The following is a 27,876-nucleotide window of genomic DNA, read 5'->3' as shown; positions in this document are numbered from 1 at the left end:
TGAGGTAGAAAAATAGCATCTTTATTATAACCCTGCTTTACAGCCACTCCGATATATTGTGCAATCACCTTCAAATCTGATGTCATAAAAATGCTTCAACATCCTCCTCATCCTCTCGAATATTTCCTTAACGATACAAGTTTAAGCCTGGTTTTTAAACCTAATAAGGCAAACCATGTTTAAAAAAGCATTAAAATTATTGGTAGAATTGCACATAGCATGAACCTATACATTCAGTTTTATACATTCATTATGGTGTTGGCTTAGCGGTTAGGGTGCCGGCTTGGGATCCTAGGATCCTGGGTTCGACTCCCGGTCGATCGCTGAATTAACGCCAGGGGGGTTGACTCAGCCTGTCATCCTTCCGAGGTCGGCAAATTGAGTACCAGCTTGCTGGGATGAATGATCCCGGTGTGTACCCCGGTTTAGAATAGGTACACCGTATCCCTGCGCATCGTAAGAGCGTGACCAAGGGTTGGCGACAGGAAGGGCATCCGTCCATAAAAACATTGCCTCAAACAGGGAACCATGATTGTCATGGGGCCCACAAGGCTAACCCCCGCTCTAGTGGGGAAAATGGCCTTAAAACGATCATTCATTCATATTTTTCACACAAGCCGAGGTACCAGCGTCTACCAAGGGGTTAGGCCTATATCTGGGCCCAAACCTCACTCCTATCCTCACACTATGTGTGATTGGGTGTGGCACAAAATGTCTATCTCAAGTCACATGAGCATTGTCTACGATATTTAAAGAGGCAGTGACGGAGATTTGCGAAGTAACATTTTATATCACACAGGTATAAAAAGGTATAAAAGGTATAATAAAGGTATAAAATTTATTCCAAGCTGTGATGTCTACCTTTACATTCCGAGCTGTGATGGAGGTGCTGGCTCGGAATGTAAAGGAGGGTTTACCGTGGGAGTTGTTGTGTGCAGATGATCTGGTGTTGATTGTGGAAAGTATGGATGGACTGAAGGAGAAGATGAACAAGTGGAAGGAATGTATGGAGACAAAAGGTCTGAAGGTGAATATCGGAAAAACGAAGGTGATGGCAAGTGGTAAAGCATGTGGTGAGGTGGAAAGAACTGGGAAGTGGCCATGTGCTGTGTGCAGGAACGGTGTCGGAGTGAACTCCATTCAATGTACAATGTGCGCCGAGTGGGTTCATCAAAAATGTAGTGGTTTGAGAGGGTCATTAACCAGTGTGGCAGCTGCATTCAAGTGTAAGGTGTGCACAGAGGGAGCTGCAGATGGAGGAAATGTTGAGTTGGATCTTGGAGACGGCGTGAACCTGGAAGGTGTGAAAACATTTTGCTACCGAGGAGACATGCTGAATGGAGAAGGTGGATCAGACTCGGCAACGGTTGCTCGAGTGAGATGTGCATGGAAGAAGTTTCGGGAACTGAGTGGCGTGCTGACGAGGTGGGGAGTGTCGTTGAAGCTGAAGGGAAAGGTGTATGCTGCATGTGTGAGAAGTGTTATGATTTATGGGAGCGAGACATGGGTAATGAACGTAGAGCAGCAACGAAGGCTGGAAAGGGTGGAAATGCAAATGGTTCGGTGGATGTGCGGAGTATCGTTGAGAGAGAGGAAGACAAATGATGAATTATGAAAGATGATGGGAATAGAGCCTGTGATGGATGCTGTGAAGAGAAACAGGTTGAGATGGTTTGGTCATGTGTTTAGGAAGGATGAAAGTGACTGGTTGAGAAGAGTGATGGAAATGAATGTAGAAGGAAGTAGAGGACGGGGAAGACCGAGAAAGACTTGGCTGAAGATGGTGGAAGAAGAAATGCGGGCAAAGGGGGTTAACAAGGAGAGATGCAGAAAATAGGGCAAAATGGAGAAGATTGTCATGGGGACCGCAAGGCTAACCCCCGCTCTAGTAGGGAAAATGGCCTTAAAATGCATGTTGTTTGTTGTAGTGAAGGTATAAAATAAGAGGTGAAAGGAAATATTCACTTCACGTCCTACTCGTCACTATGGTTGCTTGGGGGACGCAAAGGTTCTGGGCATGCATGCGCAAGTATATTCGAACCTTGCCTTTGAGGAAACGTGAGTACAACCGCAGCACCTGAACGAGGCTTCGACTCGTCTCACCTGTCCGCTCGTTCATCCTCTCGCTCATCTCTTTCAAATCCTGCTCATTGGCATCCTCGCTCACCTCCAACCTCACATCCCCCATTGTGTCCCTCTCAGCTAAACTCAATCCGCCGCTTAATCCCTTCTCATCCGCATCGTCATTCTTCCCTTTTCTTATATCTTCACTTCCCCTCTCACTTTCTCCTACAATCACCCCTTCGCTCATCTCCTCCTTTCCTCTGATACCTTCTCCATCATCGACCCCCTCGCTGCTTCCGTTACTTGTTCTCACATGATGCTGCATTTCCTCCCATCCTGTGTTTGTTTTGTTGTCATCCTTTTGCTGTTCATCTCCGTAGATGTCCGAATCGGAATCCATCTCCATCGCCAATCCCGATACCTTTCCCCACCCTAATCGGCACAGTCCCACAGATACTTGCTCTCTGTTGAGCTTTACCTGGGGCAGCAAGGTGGTAAAGGGAAGGGTGAAAGATAAAGGGAAATTATAATGGAGAGAAAATCTTTAAGCTTTTGGCTGCATGTTATTAAACATCTTTTTCATATTTTTATACTTTATGTTAATATTGAGATTTGTAGAAGATTTTAATAATTTCATCTTATTAATCAGATTGCTCTTTAGGATGTTCAAGTGGCCATGCAATGGAACATTTCACAAATACTGGGCATGAGTGATCAAACTCCCCACCTGTACCTACCTGCACCCATAAAAACCTTTAAATTTGTACCTATCCTTTAAAATACCATAAAACCCTGCAAACTTATTGCAGATGAGTGTTTATGATCGATGGTTGGTGAATGTGTTGCAAGGCCCATGTTGTAAAGAAGTTGTAAAGATATATTTCTAAGCCTGGTGTTGGCATGACAGTGAAGGTGGCTGGCTTGAGATCTTAGAACCCTGAGTTCAAGCACCTGTCGTGCCATTGGAATTAACACAAGGTGGGTTGACTCATCCTGTCATCTTTCTGAGGTTGGAAAAATGAGTACCAGCTTGCTGGGAACAGGGGCACTGCATCAGCGGCAGCCACGCCTTCAGAAAATGATGCAACCAGCAGCCACAGGCTGAATACGAAGCCAACCAGATATAGGCCTTCAGGAAGTATTCACACCCCTTGACTTTTTTCACATTTTGTTGTTGCAGCCTGCATTTAAAATGGATTAAACTGAGATTTTTTGTCATTGATCTACACATCATACCCCATAATGTCAAAGTGAAATTGTTTTTTTAGAAATTTTTACAAAACAATTAAAAATGAAATACAGAAATATCTAGTTTACTTTAGTATTCAACCCTGCGTCCATACTTCGCAGAAGCGCCTTTGGCAGTGACTACAGCTTCGATTTTTTGGGGGGTTTGTCTGTATCAGCTTTGCACATCTGGATTTAGGGAGTTTCTCCCATTCTTCCTTGCAGATTTGCTCAAGCTCGATCTAGTTGGATGGAGAGCGTCGGTGAACAGCAATCTTCAAGTCTTTCAACAGATTCTCAATGGGATTCAAGTCTGGGATTTGGCTGGGCCACTCAAGGACTTTCACATTCTTGTTCCGAAGCCATTCTAGTGTTGCTTTGGCTTGCTTTTTATAGTAAAATGAGATTGGCATCTTGAAAAACCCATGAAAACGTCGATCCGAATATGACTCTCCAAAAATATGTCATGTCTCTCCGAAAAGACCCTCTGGACAACCCTCCCATCTACTTTCTGAACAATCCTCTCCAAGAAGTTCTGTCACTCAAGCTTTTGGGTCTCACTATCTGCCGTGATCTTTCCTGGGAAAACCACATTTCAAATCTGGTCTCCAAAGCCAGTCGCCGACTGGGCATCCTCCGTCGTGCGAAGTCCTTCCGAGGCACACCTGAGCTCCTCACCACATACAAGGCTTTCATCCGCAGCTCAATGGAATACTGCTCTCCCCTCTGGGCCGGTGCTCCTGCCTCACACCTAGCTCGGTTTCACGCTTCATTGGAATCTCCCACGATGAAACTGATTCCGAGGGCCTTTCTCTATCTCACCGTAGGCAGGTTGGTGGTCTTTCTGTCTTCTACCGACTCCTCTCCGGCCTAGCTTCCCCAGCTCTCTCTGTGCTCTGTCCCCCAAATACTCCTACAGGTTGCACAAGATCTGCCTGCAACCCTCTTATGGTTAAACTGCCAAAATCAAGACTCTCTGCTCACCTTCACTCTTTCATTCCTCTTTTCTCCCACCTCTGGAACAAACTCCCTCACTCTCTTCAATCCCACTCCTCCCTCCAGGTCTTTAAAACTTCTGTTCACCACCATCTCTTATCTTCCCCCATCCAAAGCTCCCTTTAGTGACTTCCCAGCTCCCTTTATTATAGGTTTTATGTGTCCGTTTATGTTTTTTGTGATTAATGTTAGCTCTTACACGAGCCTCGATCTTGTATTTAAATATATATATATATATATATTTTAAATACGTATACCTTGGTCAGGACTGCATGGGTAAGAAGTCAAAATCTCAAACATAACATACAGTGTGCCCATGGTGGCCACTTTTAATAACGCCCCCTTGGTGAAATTTCACCACCATTTTGTGAAATATATATACAGATAATTTTCTTTAAACAATCTCAGAGTAACTAAATCCACCTTCAAAACACGCTCCACTAAAAATATTTTCAGTGTCACAGAAATGTAACCCCACCTGACTACACTACAAGCATGTCCAATGCATTACGAACAGAGTGTGTCTAATGAGGGCTTCCATCGTCGAATCGGTCTTTTTACTCACCAGGAAGTCAGGCAAAGAGCTGAGAGCACAATGCAAGTCGCACCTGACAACACCAGCTCACGGGTACCCAGTTTAAATCTACCTTGTCTAGTCTGTCAGCATGTCCAACACGAACATGAGCTCACGGGCGCCCAGTTTGGATCTGTCTCGTCTAGTCTGTCAGCATGTCCAACACGAACATGAGCTCACAGGTGCCCAGGTTGGATCTGCCTAGTCTAATCTGTCAGCGTCTTCAACAAGAACATGAGCTCACAGGTGCCCAGTTTGGATCAGTCTAGTCTAATCTGTCAGCATGTCCAACACGAACATGAGCTCACGGGTGCCCAGGTTGGACATGTCTCGTCTCGTCTGTCAGCATCTCCAACACGAACACGAGCTCACAGGTGCCCAGTTTGGATCTGTCTCGTCTTTTCTGTCAGCATCTCCAACACGAACACGAGTGCTCACGGGTGCCCAGTTTGGATCTGTCTCGTCTTGTCTCTTAGCATCTCCAACACGAACACGAGTGCTCACGGGTGCACAATTTGGATCTGTCTTGTCTCGTCTGTCAGCATGTCCAACACAAACACGAGCTCACAGGTGCCCAGTTTGGATCTGTCTTGTCTAATCTGTCAGCATCTCCAACACGAACATGAGGTCACAGGTGCCCAGTTTGGATCTGTCCAGTCTAGTCTGTCAGCATGTCCAACACGAACACGAGCTCACAGGTGCTCAGTTTGGATCTGTCCTGTCTAATCTGTCAGCATCACCAACACGAACATGAGGTCACAGGTGCCCAGTTTGGATCTGTCTAGTCTAATCTGTCAGCGTCTTCAACAAGAACATGAGCTCACAGGTGCCCAGTTTGGATCAGTCGAGTCTAATCTGTCAGCATCTCCAACATGAACATGAGGTCACAGGTGCCCAGTTTGGATCTGTCCAGTCTAGTCTGTCAGCATGTCCAACACGAACACGAGCTCACAGGTGCTCAGTTTGGATCTGTCCTGTCTAATCTGTCAGCATCACCAACACGAACATGAGGTCACAGGTGCCCAGTTTGGATCTGTCTAGTCTAATCTGTCAGCGTCTTCAACAAGAACATGAGCTCACAGGTGCCCAGTTTGGATCAGTCGGGTCTAATCTGTCAGCATCTCCAACACGAACATGAGCTCACGGGTGCCCAGGTTGGACATGTCTCGTCTAGTCTGTTAGCATCTCCAACCCGAACACAAGCTCACAGGTGCCCAGTTTGGATCTGCCCAGTCGAGTCTGTCAGCATGTCCAACATGAACTCGAGCTCACAGGTGCCCAGTTTGGCTCTGTCTCGTCTAGTCTGTCAGCATCTCCAACACGAACATGAGCTCACAGGTGCCCAGTTTGGCTCTGTCTCGTCTAGTATGTCAGCATGACCAACACGAACATGAGCTCACAGGTGCCCAGTTTTGCTCTGTCTCGTCTAGTCTGTCAGCATGTCCAACACGAACATGAGCTCACAGGTGCCCAGTTTGGCTCTGTCTCGTCTAGGATGTCAGCATCTCCAACACGAACATGAGCTCACAGGTGCCCAGTTTGGATCAGTCTCGTCTAATCTGTCAGCATCTTCAACACGAACATGAGCTCACAGGTGCCCAGTTTGGATCAGTCTCGTCTAGTCTGGCAGCATGTCCAACACAAACACGAGTGCTCATGGGTGCCCAGTTTGGATCTGTCTCGTCTTGTCTCTTAGCATCTCCAACACGAACACGAGTGCTCACGGGTGCCCAGTTTGGATCTGTCTTGTCTCGTCTGTCAGCATGTCCAACACAAACACGAGCTCACAGGTGCCCAGTTTGGATCTGTCTTGTCTAATCTGTCAGCATCTCCAACACGAACATGAGGTCACAGGTGCCCAGTTTGGATCTGTCCAGTCTAGTCTGTCAGCATGTCCAACACGAACACGAGCTCACAGGTGCTCAGTTTGGATCTGTCCTGTCGAGTCTGTCAGCATCTCCAACACGAACATGAGGTCACGGGTGCCCAGTTTGGATCTGTCCAGTCGAGTCTGTCAGCATCTCCAACACGAACATGAGGTCACGGGTGCCCAGTTTGGATCTGTCCAGTCGAGTCTGTCAGCATCTCCAACATGAACATGAGGTCACGGGTGCCCAGTTTAGATCTGTCTTGTCTAGTCTGTCAGCATCTCCAACCCGAACACGAGCTCACAGGTGCCCAGTTTGGGTCTGTCCAGTCTAGTCTGTCAGCATGTCCAACACGAACACGAGCTCACAGGTGCCCAGTTTAGATCTGTCCAGTCGAGTCTCAGCATGTCCAACACGAACACGAGCTCACAGGTGCCCAGTTTGGATCTGTCCAGTCGAGACTGTCAGCATGTCCAACACGAACTCGAGCTCACAGGTGCCCAGTTTGGATCTGTCCAGTCGAGTCTGTCAGCATGTCCAACACGAACATGAGCTCACAGGTGCCCAGTTTGGATCTGTCCAGTCTAGTCTGTTGGCATCTCCAACACGAACATGAGCTCACAGGTGCCCAGTTTGGATCTGTCTCGTCAAGTCTGTCAGCATCTCCAACACGAACACGAGCTCACAGGTGCCCAGTTTGGATCTGTCCAGTCTAGTCTGTCAGCATGTCCAACACGAACACGAGCTCACAGGTGCCCAGTTTGGATCTGTCTTGTCTCGTCTGTCAGCATGTCCAACACGAACACGAGCTCACAGGTGCCCAGTTTGGATCTGTCCAGTCTAGTCTGTCAGCATGTCCAACACGAACATGAGCTCACAGGTGCCCAATTTGGATCTGTCTCGTCTAGTCTGTTGGCATGTCCAACTCCGAGCTCACAGGTGCCCAGTTTGGATCTGTCTCGTCAAGTCTGTCGGCATCTCCAACACGAACATGAGCTCACAGGTGCCCAGTTTGGATCTGTCTCGTCTCGTCTGTTGGCATCTCCAACACGAACTCGAGCTCACAGGTGCCCAGTTTGGATCTGTCCAGTCTAGTCTGTCAGCATGTCCAGCCCGAACACGAGCTCACAGGTGCCCAGTTTGGATTTGTCCAATCTAGTCTGTCAGCATCTCCAACACGAACACGAGCTCACAGGTGCCCAGTTTGGATCTGTCCAGTCTAGTCTGTCAGCATGTCCAACCCGAACACGAGCTCACAGGTGCCCAGTTTGGATCTGTCCAGTCTAGTCTGTCAGCATGTCCAACACGAACACGAGCTCACAGGTGCCCAGTTTGGATCTGTCCAGTCTAGTCTGTCAGCATGTCCAACCCGAACACGAGCTCACAGGTGCCCAGTTTGGATCTGTCCAGTCTAGTCTGTCAACATCTCCAACCCAAACACGAGCTCACAGGTGCCCAATTTGGATCTGTCCAGTCTAGTCTGTTAGCATCTCCAACCCGAACTCGAGCTCACAGGTGCCCAGTTTGGATCTGTCTCGTCTAGTCTGTCAACATCTCCAACCCAAACACGAGCTCACAGGTGCCCAGTTTGGATCTGTCCAGTCTAGTCTGTTAGCATCTCCAACCCGAACACGAGCTCACAGGTGCCCAATTTGGATCTGTCTCGTCTAGTCTGTCAACATCTCCAACCCAAACACGAGCTCACATGTGCCCAGTTTGGATCTGTCCAGTCTAGTCTGTTAGCATCTCCAACCCGAACACGATAGGTAAATGCTTTCTTCCTCCTCCGCTTCTTCTTCTTCTTCTTCATTCGTATGCAGCACGTGGCATTATTGGCTGAGGGGTGGCTATTCCGCTGATACAATGACTTCCACTGCTTCGGCCAGGATTTGGTAATTTCATTAACTGCCAGCAATGGGTCGCCGACTCTTCGCGAAGGATACCACGAGATCTTCAACTTTCACCAAAGAATGCTGGCGTTTCGCTCGTTTAACGCCCATGCAACGGACAACACACACATTGACGAATCACCGTGACTGTGAAACACAAGGACGACAGTTTATCGTTGAGTCTGGAGTCGAATTTAGTCTACACAGCTCACAGGCGAGTGTGTGTACCTCTCGGCCATATTGTTAGCCCGAATGTCTGAAGGGAGGACAGTACGGCTTGCTCGATCGCCGCCCCCCTCCAAACCCCCCAAGACTATAAAGCCATTGCCTCCTCGTCTCATAAAGCCTGCATCAACAAAGACTCCCGGGTCCAAGTTGGACTTACATTGCCACTCCTTTACCATCCCCAATGTTTTACCAGTGTATTTGAGTGAGGAGGCCTGTGTGTTCTGCCAGATGAGGTGATAACTACAGTTGAACTAACTTCCTGAACCTGAAGCACAGTCATGGATCTGGATCCATACTTGTATGCACAGAAACTAGGGCGTATGATCCGTGTCATAAGAAACAGGTAAAGAACACCATGGAAGTTGATGTTCGAGGTGAGAAAACCGATTGGAACCTGGGAAAGACGACGGGCCAGTGCGGAAAGTGTGCGAAGGTGACGCAATACAGCAGAGAAAAAGTCGACAGTTGGTCGAGGCACGGGTTCCAGCACCTCTAGTACAGCAGCCAATCCTTGAGAAATCTCTTCCGCTATCATCGTTTCCTGGTTGGACAGAGAGTGAACCCATGAGATATACTTACATAGATACACAGTGCATTCAAATAAATAAAATAAATCAACATACCGAACTACACAATTATCGAAGGTAATCAAAGAGTAAACTTGTTCTTGGTCGATCAATTTCCTTGTAACGCATGTAAAAGTACGTGAATATCTCCAAATGTCCTCATCGACATGCGATGGGTGAACACGCTGCTCATTGAGCCTTGGATCACGAGAAAATGGGTGCAGTAAATAGACAATTGGTAATAACAGACAATTCTACCGATAATAGAGAGCAGGTCACTCTACCTATGACATGCTGCTTCCACTCTCTCAACAATGGATGCAGGCCCTCAGTGCCAGACATGAGATCAGGGCCGTCTATCTGGACATATAGTCGTGTCCGGAAATATTGGCAGTCTTGCACTTTTTTCAAATAATTCACCATTTCTTCCAGAAAATTGTTGAAATAAATTTTTTTTTGGTCTCCACATTTGTATTCTTTTGTTTTCAGTGGAACAAAACAAAAAAAAGCTGAAGAAATTACTAAATCTTAGCTTATTCCACACAGAAATCCAAAAATGGCCCGGACAATATTATTGGCACCTTTTAGAAGTTGTTAGAAATAATTAGATTTCAAGCAGGTGATTCTCCTTTACCTTAGAATTGAACGCACCTGTGGTGAGTTTCAGGTGCCTGCAATATAAAAATCACTCATTCAACCAGTTTGTATAGAGAAAAGGAGTCATTCTGCTGTTTTGTGTCCCTGTGTGTACAGCAATGAGCATGGAGAAAAGAAAGAAAACCAGGGAATTGTCTGAGGAGATCAGACACAAGATTGTAGCCAAGTGTGGACAATCTCAAGGCTACAAGTCCATCTCCAGAGACCTTGATGTTCCTGTGTCCACCGTACGCAATGTTATCAGGAAGTTTAAGGCCCATGGCACTGTGGCCAACCTCCCTGGATGTGGCGAGAAGAGAAACCTTGATCGAAGATTGCAGCAATGGATTGTTCGAATGATTGAGAAAACACCTCGATCAACTGTCAAACAGATTCAAGCTGACCTCCAGACAATAGGTACGACAGTTTCAACTCACACCATCCGTCGCCAACTCAATGAAAGGGGGTTCTATGGTAGGAGACCCAGGAGGATCCCACTGCTGAGAGAGAGACATAAGAAAGCCCGACTGAAGTTTGCCAAAAAACACCTGAACAAGCCAAAATCCTTGTGGCAGAATGTCCTGTGGACAGATGAGACCAAATTAGAGCATTTTTGTAAAGCACATCATTTCTATGTTTACAGAAAACAAAATGAAGCCTTCAAAGAAAAGAACACCTTCCCTACAGTCAAGCATGGAGGAGGTTCAGTGATATTTTGGGGTTGCTGTGCTGCGTGCGGCACTGGGTACCTTGAATGTGTGTATGGCATCATGAAATCAGGAGATTACTAAGGAATTTTGGAGCACAATGTTCAACCCAGTGTCAGAAAGCTGGGTCTCCGTCGAAGATCATGGGTCGTGCAGCAGGACAATGACCCCAAACACACTTCAAAAAGCACCCAGGAATGGTTCAAAATAAAACTCTGGACTGTTCTGAAGTGTTCAGCAATGAGTCCAGATATAAATCCCATTGAACACCTGTGGGGAGATCTAAAAACAGCAGTTGGGAGAAGGCACCCTTCAAATCTGGGGGAACTGGAGCAGTTTGCACAAGAAGAGTGGGACAAACTTCCAGTAGAGAGGTGGAGGAAGCTCATTCGTGGCTATAGGAAGTGCTTGACTGCAGGTATTTTGTCCAAAGGTTGTGATACCAAATATTAAGTCGAGAGTGTCAATAATTTTGTCAATACCATTTCTTTTTATTTTCTGATTTAAAAGGATTTATTAAGTTCTGAACCAAAAACAAAGTTTCTGTAATATTAACAGTGAAATAAAGAATTTTGCAGACCAAATACTTTTGTCAATTTCAACTTATTTTTTAGGAAAATTGTGAGTTATTTGAAAAAAGTGCGGGGGTGAAATTTTTTTGACCACGACTGTATCTTGTGCTTTTGATACAGTCTGGCATCCCGACTTACTTTCCAAACTCTGCCAACGGCATTCAAAGCCAACTCCGCATATGGTTTACTGACTTCCTCTACTCACGTAGCCAACGTGTGTCTCTCCACGGAATCCTGTCATGTCCTCTCCCTTTAAAGATTGGAGTTCTCCAAGGCAGTCTTCTGGGTCCAGTCCCTATGGGCCTATCACTTCCATATCGCAGACGGGTCGATGGTCTCTCTCTGTCTTCTACCGCCTCCTTTCTAGTCTTGCACTTTATGCTCTTTCCGTGCTTTGTCCCCCACCCCCTCCCCCCCCACCCCCAAGCTTCTGCAAGGGCACACACAGTCCACCATTAATCGCCCTGTGGTGAAATTCCCAAAATCCAGAATCTTTGCTCACCTCCACTCATTCGTTCCTCCTTTCTCCCGCCTGTTGAAGCAACTTCCACATTCTCCTCAATTTCATTCTTCCCTCCAGGTCTTCAAGCAGCTGTTCACCACCATCTCAGATAATCTCCCATCCCAAACCATGATCTTCTCCACTCTCGTTAACCACCCCTCTTCCCCCCATCTTCACCACCACCACCAACTCCCTCACAAATTTCCAGTGTCTCCTTTCTGAGAGTTTGCTTCTGTATCCATCTTGTTCACCCCATCGTCTCGTTCTCCTTCACTCTTTCAAATGTCCTGCCCGTCAATACCTCATGTGCTCTCCCATGCACATCCACCATCTCCTCGACACACTCTGATTCTTCCCCATTCCGTTACTCTCCGTGCCATCTGGTCACCTCGTTTCAATTTCAGGATTGTGTGGACAAACGTTATGTTTCACAGGTGGAATTAAAGTGGATCGAATGAATGGACATGCACAGAGGATTTGAATCGATGAAGACAGAAGATGTGTGCAGCTTGGTAGAGAAATGGAAATGAAATCGGAGCATTTGGAGTAAAAACTAAGATGAAATGAAAGACGATGGAAAGGGCTCCTCAACCTGGCTTATTGTGTCCACTGACCAGACCTCGGCAAGAAGCAAGTGTTGTACCGAAGCATTCGGATTGGTTGAAATGTGCTTTGTGCTTTTGACTGGATCATGACACCGGAAATTTGCTGTGGAGTAGATCATGACACCGAATACAGCAAATTTATGCACAGAGTACGTATGCAGGAAGAACGTGATAATTCCCAGTTGGCATTGAGCTTTTGAAGACATTTTTCACTGGCAGCTCAGGGACTACTCGAGACCATCAAGGAATGCCAGAAATGGCTTGTGTTGAGGGATGGAATCACATTTGCTTTGAACATCAAATGAATTGGGACACCATTTGCGTCTAATGCCTACCGGGAGCTTGGCCCATCCATAGGCGATGCGAGGATCCGGCAGGAAGTTTGGGATCATCACAATCAGGTCACCAGCACTGCTTTTGCCCTTGAGGGTTATAGGTCATAGAGTAAGGTGGATATTAAGGTATGGTCGACAAAATTTGGCACAAAATATGACTTCATTTATTCACAAAATCCCAGCTGTTGCTGATGGCGAGTGGAGGGAATGAAGAATGGGAAGAGAAGAGTGAAGGGAATGAAAGTTGGGAGGAAGCACTGGAGGAAATTAAGGTTGTGAGGATAGAAGAGTGAAGGAACCGCTCACTCTCTGTACCCACCCTACCCAGTCATAACCACCTGCTCCTGGACCTTGTATCTTTTGCTTCTGAAAGGTAGAGAAGGTTCTTTTGAACCTCAACTCTGTTCTGCACCTGAACCTGACATTATCAGCTCACGTGTCCTAAAAACCTACTCTGCTGCTCTTGCACTTCCTCTTTCTGCTCTGTTTACACTGTCATTTACACTGGGTCATCTTCTATCTGCTTGGAAATCAGCCAGCATCTCTGCATTACATAAAAAGCTGAAAAAACCGATCCCCTAAACCACACACCTAACTTCCAAACATCAGTAAGGTCATGGAATCAATCATCGCAGTTGACATAAAATCATTCCTTTTCTCCTAAAACCTCATCCGAAATCATCAATCTGGATTCAGACCAGGTTACTCTACCTTGGACATGCTGCTTCTACTCACCGAACAATATGGGTATGCGGGTGTCTTTGATACCTCAGGGAGATGGATGCCCCTGCCTTGCATAACCCCAGGTCACCTGTGGGCAAGGTGTAGTACCTGTCAGCCCCCCCTGCCAGGGTAACGGTCCGCAGCCATGCGGTTTAAATGGCAGATGGCCGTGCACATCTGGTGGATGAGAGTCCAGCCGACTCCAACAGCACGGGCGGAAGAAGGTGAATTCCCCAACGGCCAGCAGAGAGACGGAGAGGAGTGGCAACCCCCCTCCCCCCACCCTTCATCTATACCACACACTTACCCATGTGTACCAGCCATTAAAATGCAATGCCATCATTGCCCGTGGAGACTCGACATCATCAACAATAGGCAAGGCCCTCAATGTCAGACATGAGATCAGGTCCATCTCAATGGCCATATAACATGGTTTTGATAAAGTCTGGCTTCCTGTCTTGCTCTCCAACTTCTCTCCCTATGGAATCCAAGGCCAACTCCCCTCATTACTCTACTCTCATAGCCAATGTGTAGCTCTTGATGGATTCCTTTCATCCCTCCTCCCTGTTAAGGCTGGAGTGCTCCAATGCAGTGTTCTGCACCCAGTTCTATTCCTGATCATCAACAACGATCTCTATGATTCTCTGGAAAATCCTCTTATCTATTTGCTGATGACCTCACTCTCTGCCGTGACATCCATCATCCTTACGACAGGCAGGCTGCAGCCACTTCCCTCTCTTCAGACCTTGACGGAATCACAAGATGGTCAAACACTTCGAATGTGTCTTTCAATCCTGATAAATCTCACACTCTCACTATCTCTCTCCGAAAGTCCCATCTCACAAACTCTCCTATCCACTTTCCTAGCAATCCCCTTGAAGAAGTTCAGACATTCAAACTCCTGGGTCTCACATCAGCCAATATCTTTCTTGGGTAAACCACATTTGAAAATTGGGCTCCAAAGCCAGCTGCCAACTGGGCATCCTCCATCGTACAAAGTCCTTCCTTGACACACCATAACTCCTATCCACCTACAAGGCCTTCATCTGCAGCTTCACGGAGTACTGTTCTCACCAATGGCCTGGAGACCCTGCCTCACATCTTGCTCAGTTTGACGTCGCGGAAACCAAGGCTTTCAAGATTATTGGAATCTCCCGCACTGAAGCCGAGTCTATGGGCCTATCACTTTTCCATCACAGACAGGTCGGTGGTCTCTCTGTCTTCTATCACCTCCTTTCTGGTCTTGCCTGCAATTTCCGTGCTTTGTCCCCCTCCGTCTCACCCCTAGGTTTCTGCAGGGTGCACATGGTCCACCATCAACCCCCTTTTGTTGAAACTCCCAATATCCATAATCACTGCTCACCTCCACTGATTTGTTCCTCTTTTTTCCGGCCTGTGCAACCAACTTCCACAGCCTCTCTTCAATCTCATTCTTTCCCACGTCTTTAAGTTAGCTGTTCACCACCACATCAGATCATCCCCAATACAAAACCATGATCTTTTATACCCCCGTTAATCCCACCATCCAGGAGCTGAAAGGCCCACCGCTTCCAAATTTGACCCCAAGCCCACCTGCTTCCAAATTTCCAGTTTTTCCTTCCTGAGAGTTTGTTTCTGTATCCATCTTTTTCATCCCATGGGCCTTCCTGTACCCCTCATTTCTCAACCACATTTCTTATTTATTCAAGTCTGCCTCTCTTTTGTCCCTTAGCCCTGCTGTTGATGTCTTTCCCTCTACCCCCACACCCCCTGCCATTGATTTTTTTTTCTGATCCGCTCAGTGTAATGGCTGTTCCACGAGCCTTGATCTTTGAAACAAAAAAGTAATGAAGATTGGAATGAGAGAGGATTGAAGGCAATGACGATTGGAATGAGAGAAGAGTGAAGGAATTTGATATTGGAATGAGAGAAAAATGAAAAGATTGAATATTGGAATGAGAGAAGAGTAAAGGAATTGAATGTTGGATTGAGAGAGGGGTGAAGGCAATGAGTGTGTTTTTGGTCTTTGTGGGGAGTGAGGTGTAAACTTCCATCTCACTTTCAGATGAAAAAAGAGATGTTTCCAAAAGTGGAAACTGATAAAAACTTTGAAAGCGATCATTACCTTCGCCACCGCAGGTGGATGGAGGTTATGTTTTCACACCTGTCTGTATATTGGATGGTCTTGTGCGTTATTACTTGCGGGAAAAGATTCCGACAAGTATGTTGATCGGTTGGTTTGTCTGTTTGTCTGTCTTTTCACAGTACTACGTCTACACCGTTGCACGTAGAATCGCCAAACTTTACACACATATTTGTCTTGCCCTGGAATAGACTGTGCCAAATTGATGACGTCATCGGTCACGTGGTTCGGCCGCCTTCTTGGAAAAACCGAAAAACTTTGCACCTCTATATCTCCGAAACTGCTGAATAGAAAAAATTGCGACATGGCTCATTGTAAAGAACTCTCCATAGGGAATAAAATATGTTAATGATGATGTCATAGGTGCCTCCGTTATGACGTCATAATTCAGCAAGTAGAAAACTTCATCGATCAAGATGAAATTTCTTGAGCATCATCAAGGAATAAATTAGTTTAGAAAACAAATAATGATGACATCATCGGTCACCTGGTTCGGCCGCCATATTTGTCCAAAATGGCCAATAAAAAAGTACATTTCGGCAAGTCCTCGGTCTCTGACCGATTTTTCATCTGTTTGTCTGTCTGTTTGTCTGTCTGTTCACAGCACTACGTCTACACCGTTGCACGTAGAATCGCCAAACTTTACACACATATTTGTCTTGCCCTGGAATAGACTGTTCCCAATTGATGACGTCATTGGTCACGTGGTTCGGCCGCCATCTTGGAAAAACCGAAAACTTTGCACCCCTATATCTCCAAAAGTGCTGAATAGAAAAAATTGAGACCTGGCTCATTGTAAAGAACTCTCCATGAGGAATAAAATATGTTAATGATGATGTCATAGGTCACGTGGTTCGGCCGCCATCTTGGAAAAACGGAAAGAATTGCACCTCTATATCTCCGAAAGTGCTAAATAGAAAAAATTGAGACATGGCTCATTGCAAAGAACTCTCCATGGGGAATAAAATATGTTAATGATGATGTCATAGGTGCCTCCATTATGACGTCATAATTCGACAAGCACAAAAGTTCATCATGTCAAGATGAAATTTCTTGAGCATCATCAAAGAATAAATTAGTTTAGAAAACAAATAATGATGACATCATCGGTCACCTGGTTCGGCCACCATATTTGTCCAAAATGGCCGATAAAAAAGTACATTCCGGCAAGTCCTCGGTCTCTGACCGATTTTTCATCTGTCTGTTTGTCTGTCTGTTTGTTCGCAGTACTACGTCTACACCTACGTTGCACGTTGAATTGCCAAACTTTACGCACATATTTGTCTTGCCCTGGAATAGACTGTGCCCAATTTTTAACTCTCTCGGTCCAAGGCCTCCATTATGACGGCATAATTCGATAATTCGACAAGTACAAAACTTCATCCAATCAAGATGCAATTTCTTGAGTGCTATGTCGGCTGTTGGAGAAAAAAAAATGATGATGTCATCGGTCATGTGGTTCGGCCGCCATCTTGGAAAAACCGAAAAACTTTGCACCTCTAGATCTCCGAAAGTGCTGAATAGAAAAAAATTGAGACATGGCTCATCGTAAATAACTCTCCATGGGGAATAAAATATGTTAATGATGATGTCATAGGTGCTTCCATTATGACGTCATAATTCGACAAGTACAAAACTTCATCCGATCAAGATGAAATTTCTTGAGCATAATCTAGGAATAAATTGGTTTAGAAAACAAATAATGATAACGTCATCAGTCACGTGGTTCGGCCGCCATCCTGGAAAAAACGAAAAAAACTTTGCACCTCTACATCTCCGAAAGTGCTAAATAGAAAAAATTGAGACATGGCTCATTGTAAAGAACTCTCCATGGGGAATAAAATATGTTAATGATGATGTCATAGGTGCCTCTATTATGACGTCCTAATTCGACAAGCACAAAACTTCATCCTGTCAAGATGAAATTTCTTGAGCATAATCTAGGAATAAATTAGGTTAGAAAACAAATAATGATGATGTCATCGGTCATGTGGTTCGGCCGCCATATTTGTCCAAAATGGCCGATAAAAAAGTACATTCCGGCAAGTCCTCGGTCTCTGACCGATTTCTAGTTTGTTTGTCTGTGAACAAGATATCTCCAAAAAGTTGTGGACGGATTTGGATGAAATTTGGCATAGATGTAGCGTATGTGAGCAGGACGAAATGATTAGATTTTGGTGAAGATCTGAAAATGGATTCGGATACGACAATCATTTAATTTTTAAATGATTCTTCACCATTAAGAGATCAGGTGAAAACCGATATACAACATGATATTTGAAGAAGTTATGGACGAGTTATGACTAAACTTGGGGAATGAGTTAGTTAGATAACAAGAATAAGCCGATTAGATTTTGGTTCAGGTCCGAATCCAGATCCGGCCTATCAGTGGGATACAAAGCATAAACTGTTCAGCCTGACGCAGGGATGCGCTCCGAGTGCCGTTATAGTTTTTTATTCGCCGTTGGCCAGGTGATGTGAGGTGAGGTGGGTCTGCACGTTATGTTAATACCATTGTGAGGAAGGCTGCTACATAGAGGTGAGTTCTGCATGTCATGTTAATACCATGGTGAGGAAGGCTGCTACACAGAGGTGAGTTCTGCACGTCATGTTAATACCATGGTGAGGAAGGCTGCTACATGGAGGTGAGTTCTGCGCATCATGTTAATACCATGGTGAGGAAGGCTGCTACATGGAGGTGACTTCTGCGCGTCATGTGAATACCATGGTGAGGAAGGCTGCCACATGGAGGTGAGTTCTGCACGTCATGTTAATGCCATGGTGAGGAAGGTTGCTACATGGAGGTGAGTTCTGCACGTATCATGTTAATACCATGGTGAGGAAGGCTGCTACATGGAGATGAGTTGTGTGGGTCATGTTAATACCATGGTGAGGAACGCTGCTACATCGAGGTGAGTCCTGCACGTCATGTTAATACTATGGTGAGGAAGGCTGCTACATGGAGGTGAGTTCTGCACATCATGTTAATACCATGGTGAGGAAGGCTGCTACATCAAGGTGAGTTCTGCGCATCATGGTAATACCATGGTGAGGAAGGCTGCTACATCAAAGTGAGTTCTGCACGTCATGTTAATACCATGGTGAGGAATGCTGCTACATGGAGGTGAGTTATATGGGTCATGTAAATACCATGGTGAGGAACGCTGCTACATCGAGGTGAGTTCTGCGCATCATGTTAATACCATAGTGAGGAAGGCTGCTACATCAAGGTGAGTTCTGCACGTCATGTTAATACCATGGTGAGGAAGTCGGCTACATGGAGGTGAGTTCTGCACGTCATGTTAATACCATGGTGAGGAAGGCTGCTACATGGAGGTGAGTTCTGCACGTCATGTTAATACCATGGTGAGGAAGGCTGCTACATAGAGGTGCGTTCTGCACGTCATGTTAATACCATGGTGAGGAAGGCTGCTACATCAAGGTGAGTCCTGCACGTCATGTTAATACCATGGTGAGGAACGCTGCTACATCGAGGTGAGTTCTGCACGTCATGTTAATACCATGGTGAGGAACGCTGCTACATCGAGGTGAGTTCTGCACGTCATGTTAATACCATGGTGAGGAAGGCTGCTACATCAAGGTGAGTCCTGCACGTCATGTTAATACCATGGTGAGGAACGCTGCTACATCGAGGTGAGTTCAGCACGTCATGTTAATACCATGGTGAGGAACGCTGCTACATCAAGATGAGTCCTGCACGTCATGTTAATACCATGGTGAGGAAGGCTGCTACATCGAGGTGAGTTCTGTGGGTCATGTTAATACTATGGTGAGGAAGGCTGCTACATGGAGGTGAGTTCTGTGGGACATGTTAATACCATGGTGAGGAAGGCTGCTACATGGAGGTGAGTTCTGTGGGTCATGTGAATACCATGGTGAGGAAGGCTGCGACATGGAGGTGAGTTCTGTGGGTCATGTTAATACCATGGTGAGGAAGGCTGCTACATGGAGGTGAGTTCTGCACGTCATGTTAATACCATGGTGAGGAACGTTGCTACATCAAGGTGAGTCCTGCACGTCATGTTAATACCATGGTGAGGAAGGCTGCTACATGGAGGTGAGTTCTGCACGTCATGTTAATACCATGGTGAGGAACGCTGCTACATGGAGGTGAGTTCTGCACGTCATGTTAATACCATGGTGAGGAACGCTGCTACATCGAGGTGAGTCCTGCACGTCATGTTAATACCATGGTGAGGAACGCTGCTACATGGAGGTGAGTTCTGCACGTCATGTTAATACCATGGTGAGGAACGTTGCTACATCAAGATGAGTCCTGCACGTCAGGTTAATACCATGGTGAGGAAGGCTGCTACATGGAGGTGAGTTCTGCACGTCATGTTAATACCATGGTGAGGAACGCTGCTACATCGAGGTGAGTCCTGCACGTCATGTTAATACCATGGTGAGGAAGGCTTCTACATCGAGGTGAGTTCTGTGGGTCATGTTAATACCATGGTGAGGAAGGCTGCTACATGGAGGTGAGTTCTGCACGTCATGTTAATACCATGGTGAGGAACGCTGCTACATCGAGGTGAGTCCTGCACGTCATGTTAATACCATGGTGAGGAAGGCTTCTACATCGAGGTGAGTTCTGTGGGTCATGTTAATACCATGGTGAGGAAGGCTGCTACATAGAGGTGCGTTCTGCACGTCATGTTAATACCATGGTGAGGAAGGCTGCTACATGGAGGTGAGTTCTGCACGTCATGTTAATACCATGGTGAGGAACGCTGCTACATCGAGGTGAGTCCTGCACGTCATGTTAATACCATGGTGAGGAAGGCTGCTACATCGAGGTGAGTTCTGTGGGTCATGTTAATACCATGGTGAGGAAGGCTGCTACATCAAGATGAGTCCTGCATGTCATGTTAATACCATGGTGAGGAAGGCTGCTACATGGAGGTGAGTTCTGCACGTCATGTTAATACCATGGTGAGGAACGCTGCTACATCAAGATGAGTCCTGCACGTCATGTTAATACCATGGTGAGGAAGGCTGCTACATCGAGGTGAGTTCTGAGGGTCATGTTAATACTATGGTGAGGAAGGCTGCTACATGGAGGTGAGTTCTGTGGGACATGATAATACCATGCTGAGTAAGGCTGCTACATGGAGGTGAGTTCTGTAGGTCATGTGAATACCATGGTGAGGAAGGCTGCTACATGGAGGTGAGTTCTGTGGGTCATGTGAATACCATGGTGAGGAAGGCTGCTACATCGAGGTGAGTTCTGTGGGTCATGTTAATACCATGGTGAGGAAGGCTGCTACATCGAGGTGAGTTCTGTGCATCATCATGTCAATACCATGGTGAGGAAGGCTGCTACATAGAGGTGCGTTCTGCACATCATGTTAATACCATGGTGAGGAAGGCTGCTACATAGAGGTGCGTTCTGCACATCATGTTAATACCATGGTGAGGAACGCTGCTACATCGAGGTGAGTTCTGTGGGTCATGTTAATACCATGGTGAGGAAGGCTGCTACATGGAGGTGAGTTCTGTGGGTCATGTGAATACCATGGTGAGGAAGGGTGCTACATGGAGGTGAGTTCTGTGGGTCATGTTAATACCATGGTGAGGAAGGCTGCTACATAGAGGTGCGTTCTGCACGTCATGTTAATACCATGGTGAGGAAGGCTGCTACATAGAGGTGAGTCCTGCAAGTCATGTTAATACCATGGTGAGGAAGGCTGCTACATGGAGGTGAGTTCTGCACGTCATGTTAATACCATGGTGAGGAACGCTGCTACATCGAGGTGAGTCCTGCACGTCATGTTAATACCATGGTGAGGAAGGCTGCTACATGGAGGTGAGTTCTGCACGTCATGTTAATACCATGGTGAGGAACGCTGCTACATCGAGGTGAGTCCTGCACGTCATGTTAATACCATGGTGAGGAACGTTGCTACATCAAGGTGAGTCCTGCACATCATGTTAATACCATGGTGAGGAAGGCTACTACATAGAGGTGCGTTCTGCACGTCATGTTAATACCATGGTGAGGAAGGCTGCTACATAGAGGTGAGTCCTGCACGTCATGTTAATACCATGGTGAGGAAGGCTGCTACATGGAGGTGAGTTCTGCACGTCATGTTAATACCATGGTGAGGAACGCTGCTACATCGAGGTGAGTCCTGCACGTCATGTTAATACCATGGTGAGGAAGGCTGCTACATGGAGGTGAGTTCTGCACGTCATGTTAATACCATGGTGAGGAAGGCTGCTACATGGAGGTGAGTTCTGCACGTCATGTTAATACCATGGTGAGGAACGCTGCTACATCGAGGTGAGTCCTGCACATCATGTTAATACTATGGTGAGGAACGCTGCTACATCAAGGTGAGTCCTGCACGTCATGTTAATACCATGGTGAGGAAGGCTGCTACATGGAGGTGAGTTCTGCACGTCATGTTAATACCATGGTGAGGCACGCTGCTACATAGAGGTGCGTTCTGTGGGTCATGTTAATACCATGGTGAGGAAGGCTGCTACATAGAGGTGCGTTCTGCACGTCATGTTAATACCATGGTGAGGAACGCTGCTACATCGAGGTGAGTTCTGTGGGTCATGTTAATACCATGGTGAGGAAGGCTGCTACATGGAGGTGAGTTCTGTGGGACATGTTAATACCATGGTGAGGAAGGCTGCTACATGGAGGTGAGTTCTGTGGGTCATGTGAATACCATGGTGAGGAAGGCTGCTACATGGAGGTGAGTTCTGTGGGTCATGTTAATACCATGGTGAGGAAGGCTGCTACATAGAGGTGCGTTCTGCACGTCATGTTAATACCATGGTGAGGAAGGCTGCTACATAGAGGTGCGTTCTGCACGTCATGTTAATACCATGGTGAGGAACGCTGCTACATCGAGGTGAGTTCTGTGGGTCATGTTAATACCATGGTGAGGAAGGCTGCTACATGGAGGTGAGTTCTGTGGGACATGTTAATACCATGGTGAGGAAGGCTGCTACATGGAGGTGAGTTCTGTGGGTCATGTGAATACCATGGTGAGGAAGGCTGCTACATGGAGGTGAGTTCTGTGGGTCATGTTAATACCATGGTGAGGAAGGCTGCTACATAGAGGTGCGTTCTGCACGTCATGTTAATACCATGGTGAGGAAGGCTGCTACATAGAGGTGCGTTCTGCACATCATGTTAATACCATGGTGAGGAACGCTGCTACATCGAGGTGAGTTCTGTGGGTCATGTTAATACCATGGTGAGGAAGGCTGCTACATGGAGGTGAGTTCTGCACGTCATGTTAATACCATGGTGAGGAACGTTGCTACATCAAGGTGAGTCCTGCACATCATGTTAATACCATGGTGAGGAAGGCTGCTACATGGAGGTGAGTTCTGCACATCATGTTAATACCATGGTGAGGAACGCTGCTACATCGAGGTGAGTCCTGCACGTCATGTTAATACCATGGTGAGGAACGCTGCTACATCAAGATAAGTCCTGCACGTCATGTTAATACCATGGTGAGGAAGGCTGCTACATCGAGGTGAGTTCTGTGGGTCATGTTAATACCATGGTGAGGAAGGCTGCTACATCAAGATGAGTCCTGCACGTCATGTTAATACCATGGTGAGGAAGGCTGCTACATGCAGGTGAGTTCTGCACGTCATGTTAATACCATGGTGAGGAACGCTGCTACATCAAGATGAGTCCTGCACGTCATGTTAATACCATGGTGAGGAAGGCTGCTACATCGAGGTGAGTTCTGTGGGTCATGTTAATACCATGGTGAGGAAGGCTGCTACATGGAGGTGAGTTCTGTGGGACATGTTAATACCATGTTGAGGAAGGCTGCTACATGGAGGTGAGTTCTGTGGGTCATGTGAATACCATGGTGAGGAAGGCTGCTACATGGAGGTGAGTTCTGTGGGTCATGTTAATACCATGGTGAGGAAGGCTGCTACATCGAGGTGAGTTCTGTGGGCCATGTTAATACCATGGTGAGGAAGGCTGCTACATGGAGGTGAGTTCTGTGAGTCATGTGAATACCATGGTGAGGAAGGCTGCTACATGGAGGTGAGTTCTGTGGGTCATGTGAATACCATGGTGAGGACGGCTGCTACATGGAGGTGAGTTCTGTGGGTCATGTTAATACCATGGTGAGGAAGGCTGCTACATAGAGGTGCGTTCTGCACGTCATGTTAATACCATGGTGAGGAAGGCTGCTACATAGAGGTGCGTTCTGCACGTCATGTTAATACCATGGTGAGGAACGCTGATACATCGAGGTGAGTTCTGTGGGTCATGTTAATACCATGGTGAGGAAGGCTGCTACATGGAGGTGAGTTCTGTGGGACATGTTAATACCATGGTGAGGAAGGCTGCTACATGGAGGTGAGTTCTGTGGGTCATGTGAATTCCATGGTGAGGAAGGCTGCTACATGGAGGTGAGTTCTGTGGGTCATGTTAATACCATGGTGAGGAAGGCTGCTACATAGAGGTGCGTTCTGCACGTCATGTTAATACCATGGTGAGGAAGGCTGCTACATAGATGTGCGTCCTGCACGTCATGTTAATACCATGGTGAGGAACGCTGCTACATCGAGGTGAGTTCTGTGGGTCATGTTAATACCATGGTGAGGAAGGCTGCTACATGGAGGTGAGTTCTGCACGTCATGTTAATACCATGGTGAGGAAGGCTGCTACATCAAGGTGAGTCCTGCACGTCATGTTAATACCATGGTGAGGAAGGCTGCTACATCGAGGTGAGTTCTGTGGGTCATGTGAATACCATGGTGAGGAAGGCTGCTACATGGAGGTGAGTTCTGTGGGACATGTTAATACCATGGTGAGGAAGGCTGCTACATGGAGGTGAGTTCTGTGGGTCATGTGAATACCATGGTGAGGAAGGCTGCTACATGGAGGTGAGTTCTGTGGGTCATGTTAATACCATGGTGAGGAAGGCTGCTACATGGAGGTGAGTTCTGTGGGACATGTTAATACCATGGTGATGAAGGCTGCTACATGGAGGTGAGTTCTGTGGGTCATGTGAATACCATGGTGAGGAGGGCTGCTACATGGAGGTGAGTTCTGTGGGTCATGTTAATACCATGGTGAGGAAGGCTCCTACATCGAGGTGAGTTCTGTGGGTCATGTTAATACCATGGTGAGGAACGCTGCTACATGGAGGTGAGTTCTGTGGGTCATGTGAATACCATGGTGAGGAAGGCTGCTACATGGAGGTGAGTTCTGTGGGTCATGTGAATACCATGGTGAGGAACGCTGCTACATGGAGGTGAGTTCTGTGGGTCATGTGAATACCATGGTGAGGAAGGCTGCTACATGGAGGTGAGTTCTGTGGGTCATGTGAATACCATGGTGAGGAACGCTGCTACATGGAGGTGAGTTCTGTGGGTCATGTTAATACCATGGTGAGGAACGCTGCTACATGGAGGTGAGTTCTGTGGGTCATGTGAATACCATGGTGAGGAAGGCTGCTACATGGAGGTGAGTTCTGTGGGTCATGTGAATACCATGGTGAGGAAGGCTGCTACATAGAGGTGAGTTCTGTGGGTCATGTGAATACCATGGTGAGGAAGGCTGCTACATGGAGGTGAGTTCTGTGGGTCATGTGAATACCATGGTGAGGAAGGCTGCTACATGGAGGTGAGTTCTGTGGGTCATGTGAATACCATGGTGAGGAAGGCTGCTACATGGAGGTGAGTTCTGCGCATCATCATGTTAATACCATGGTGAGGAACGCTGCTTGTCGAGGTAGTGAGACGTGCTGTGGTGAGGTAAAGCATATACAAAGGTGTGCTGTGAGGTGAGTGCTGTGCGTCATGTTAAGGTGCGTTCACTTACTGCAGCAAGTACCGCCATCTTGGCCTGCATCACCATAGCAACGATGAGCCGGTCATCGCAAATGAAGCGTCTGATTGGCTGCATCCGCTGCTCACCCAATATTGCACTCAGAACCATACCGAGTATAACTGCTGTAACACACCACGGGGTGAAACATCATGACGTCATTCGGGGTCTCCTTCACACCTCGCCATTGCAATCATTGCACAGAGAACACAAACGTCACAACTTTCCCCAAACTACGCGTCGCACCTGGGAACGTTTGCGACCCCGAAAAGCTTCCTCACCCCGGAGGTCAAAGGTTGCGCAACTCTGCACAGCCAGCGATTCTGTGCGATCAGGTGTTTATCATTACAACGCACTCGAACCCAGGCCTAAGGCTTTGTCTTTAGCTCAGACCCAGTCCGAGCACCCGGACTCGGCTAGTTCCCCGGGCCGGTGCGGGTGCACCCTTGAGGGAGGATGAGGATGAGGGAGAGGCGAGAGGAGGAGGAGGAGGCGGCGCACCTCGTTGGGCGAGCTTGCGCATCCCGCGCCGCACCGCATGGCTTCACCGGGCAGCCATGATCCGGGCCGAGCACGGCAAAGCGCATGCTCGTGGGAGGAGGGAGCTTGGTTATTTTACCCTCACAATGCACATCTCCATCTCCTAAACTCCTTCGCGTCTCATTCTCCATTTCACTCTCTATTTCACTCCCACTTTCACGGCTTCACTCTTCTCCTTTTTTTAACAATGGCTTCCCTTGCGTGTCGTGACGACATCACACCGAGGATGAAGCCGCTCACCCCTGATAGTTTGGGGTCTCATGGGGTGGAAATGTCATGACATGTGAATCGAGACATTCAGGGGCTTTGATCCACCTTTATAAAACGTCCACTATATGAGGAATCCTGAATGTTTGATCCACCTTTGTAAAACGTCCACTATATGAGGAATCCTGAATGTTTGATCCACCTTTATAAAACGTCCACTATATGAGGAATCCTGAATGTTTGATCCACCTTTATAAAACGTCCACTATATGAGGAATCCTGAATGTTTGATCCACCTTTATAAAACGTCCACTATATGAGGAATCCTGAATGTTTGATCCACCTTTGTAAAACGTCCACTATATGAGGAATCCTGAATGTTTGATCCACCTTTATAAAACGTCCACTATATGAGGAATCCTGAATGTTTGATCCACCTTTGTAAAACGTCCACTATATGAAGAATCCTGAATGTTTGATCCACCTTTATAAAACGTCCACTATATGAGGAATCCTGAATGTTTGATCCACCTTTTTAAAACGTCCACTATATGAGGAATGCTGAATGTTTGATCCACCTTTATTAAACGTCCACTATATGAGGAATCCTGAATGTTTGATCCACCTTTATAAAACGTCCACTATATGAGGAATCCTGAATGTTTGATCCACCTTTATAAAACGTCCACTATATGAGGAATCCTGAATGTTTGATCCACCTTTATAAAACGTCCACGACATGAGGAATCCTGAATGTTTGATCCACCTTTATAAAACGTCCACTATATGAGGAATCCTGAATGTTTGATCCACCTTTATAAAACGTCCACTATATGAGGAATCCTGAATGTTTGATCCACCTTTATAAAACGTCCACTATATGAGGAATCCTGAATGTTTGATCCACCTTTATAAAACGTCCACTATATGAGGAATCCTGAATGTTTGATCCACCTTTATAAAACGTCCACTATATGAGGAATCCTGAATGTTTGATCCACCTTTATAAAACGTCCACTATATGAGGAATCCTGAATGTTTGATCCACCTTTTTAAAACGTCCACTATATGAGGAATCCTGAATGTTTGATCCACCTTTGTAAAACGTCCACTATATGAGGAATCCTGAATGTTTGATGCACCTTTGTAAAACGTCCACTATATGAGGAATCCTGAATGTTTGATCCACCTTTATAAAACGTCCACTATATGAGGAATCCTGAATGTTTGATCCACCTTTATAAAACGTGCACTATATGAGGAATCCTGAATGTTTGATCCACCTTTTTAAAACGTCCACTATATGAGGAATCCTGAATGTTTGATCCACCTTTTTAAAACGTCCACTATATGAGGAATCCTGAATGTTTGATCCACCTTTATAAAACGTCCACTATATGAGGAATCCTGAATGTTTGATCCACCTTTGTAAAACGTCCACTATATGAGGAATCCTGAATGTTTGATACACCTTTATAAAAACGTCCACTATATGAGGAATCCTGAATGTTTGATCCACCTTTATAAAACGTCCACTATATGAGGAATCCTGAATGTTTGATCCACCTTTGTAAAACGTCCACTATATGAGGAATCCTGAATGTTTGATCCACCTTTGTAAAACGTCCACTATATGAGGAATCCTGAATGTTTGATCCACCTTTA

At 46.4% G+C, this 27,876-nt stretch overlaps 1 protein-coding gene across 9 annotated transcripts; it reads right to left on the bottom strand.

Annotated features, from left to right (window-relative positions):
* Positions 1 to 26,232, bottom strand: LOC137421340 (uncharacterized). Of its 9 annotated transcripts, none has more exons than XM_068107299.2 (5): positions 25,711 to 26,126; positions 25,459 to 25,589; positions 12,770 to 12,856; positions 9,241 to 9,387; positions 1 to 2,542 (listed from the first exon to the last, which is right to left on the bottom strand). In XM_068107299.2, exons 2-5 carry the CDS (start codon positions 25,573 to 25,575, stop codon positions 1,967 to 1,969), a joined length of 927 nt encoding a protein of 308 aa, XP_067963400.2. In that variant the 5' UTR covers positions 25,576 to 25,589; positions 25,711 to 26,126; the 3' UTR covers positions 1 to 1,966. The 9 variants fall into 9 exon arrangements, with proteins under 9 accessions (XP_067963400.2, XP_067963398.2, XP_067963399.2 ...); XM_068107297.2 differs by having other exon boundaries at positions 25,966 to 26,126; XM_068107298.2 differs by having other exon boundaries at positions 25,459 to 25,586; positions 25,966 to 26,102.
* Positions 26,233 to 27,876: the final 1,644 nt, after the last annotated feature.

The sequence above is a fragment of the Myxine glutinosa genome, chromosome 2 (genome assembly GCF_964187855.1).
Source record: "Myxine glutinosa chromosome 2, kmMyxGlut1.1, whole genome shotgun sequence".
Taxonomy (NCBI): Eukaryota; Metazoa; Chordata; class Myxini; order Myxiniformes; family Myxinidae; genus Myxine; species Myxine glutinosa.
Note: the sequence above shows the minus strand (reverse complement) of the source record. Positions and strands in the feature narration are given on the sequence as shown.

Bases quoted from the DNA above. Each gene is read 5' to 3' on its own strand.
- LOC137421340 (XM_068107297.2), bottom strand. From the start codon at position 25,987: ATGCGCAAGCTCGCCCAACGAG. The intron at 25,590-25,965 runs GTGCGCCGCCTC...GGTGTGTTACAG, and splicing joins GCGCAAGCTCGCCCAACGAG to CAGTTATACTCGGTATGGTT. The intron at 2,543-9,240 runs GTTCCAATCGGT...TTGCTGCCCCAG, and splicing joins TGGCCCGTCGTCTTTCCCAG to GTAAAGCTCAACAGAGAGCA.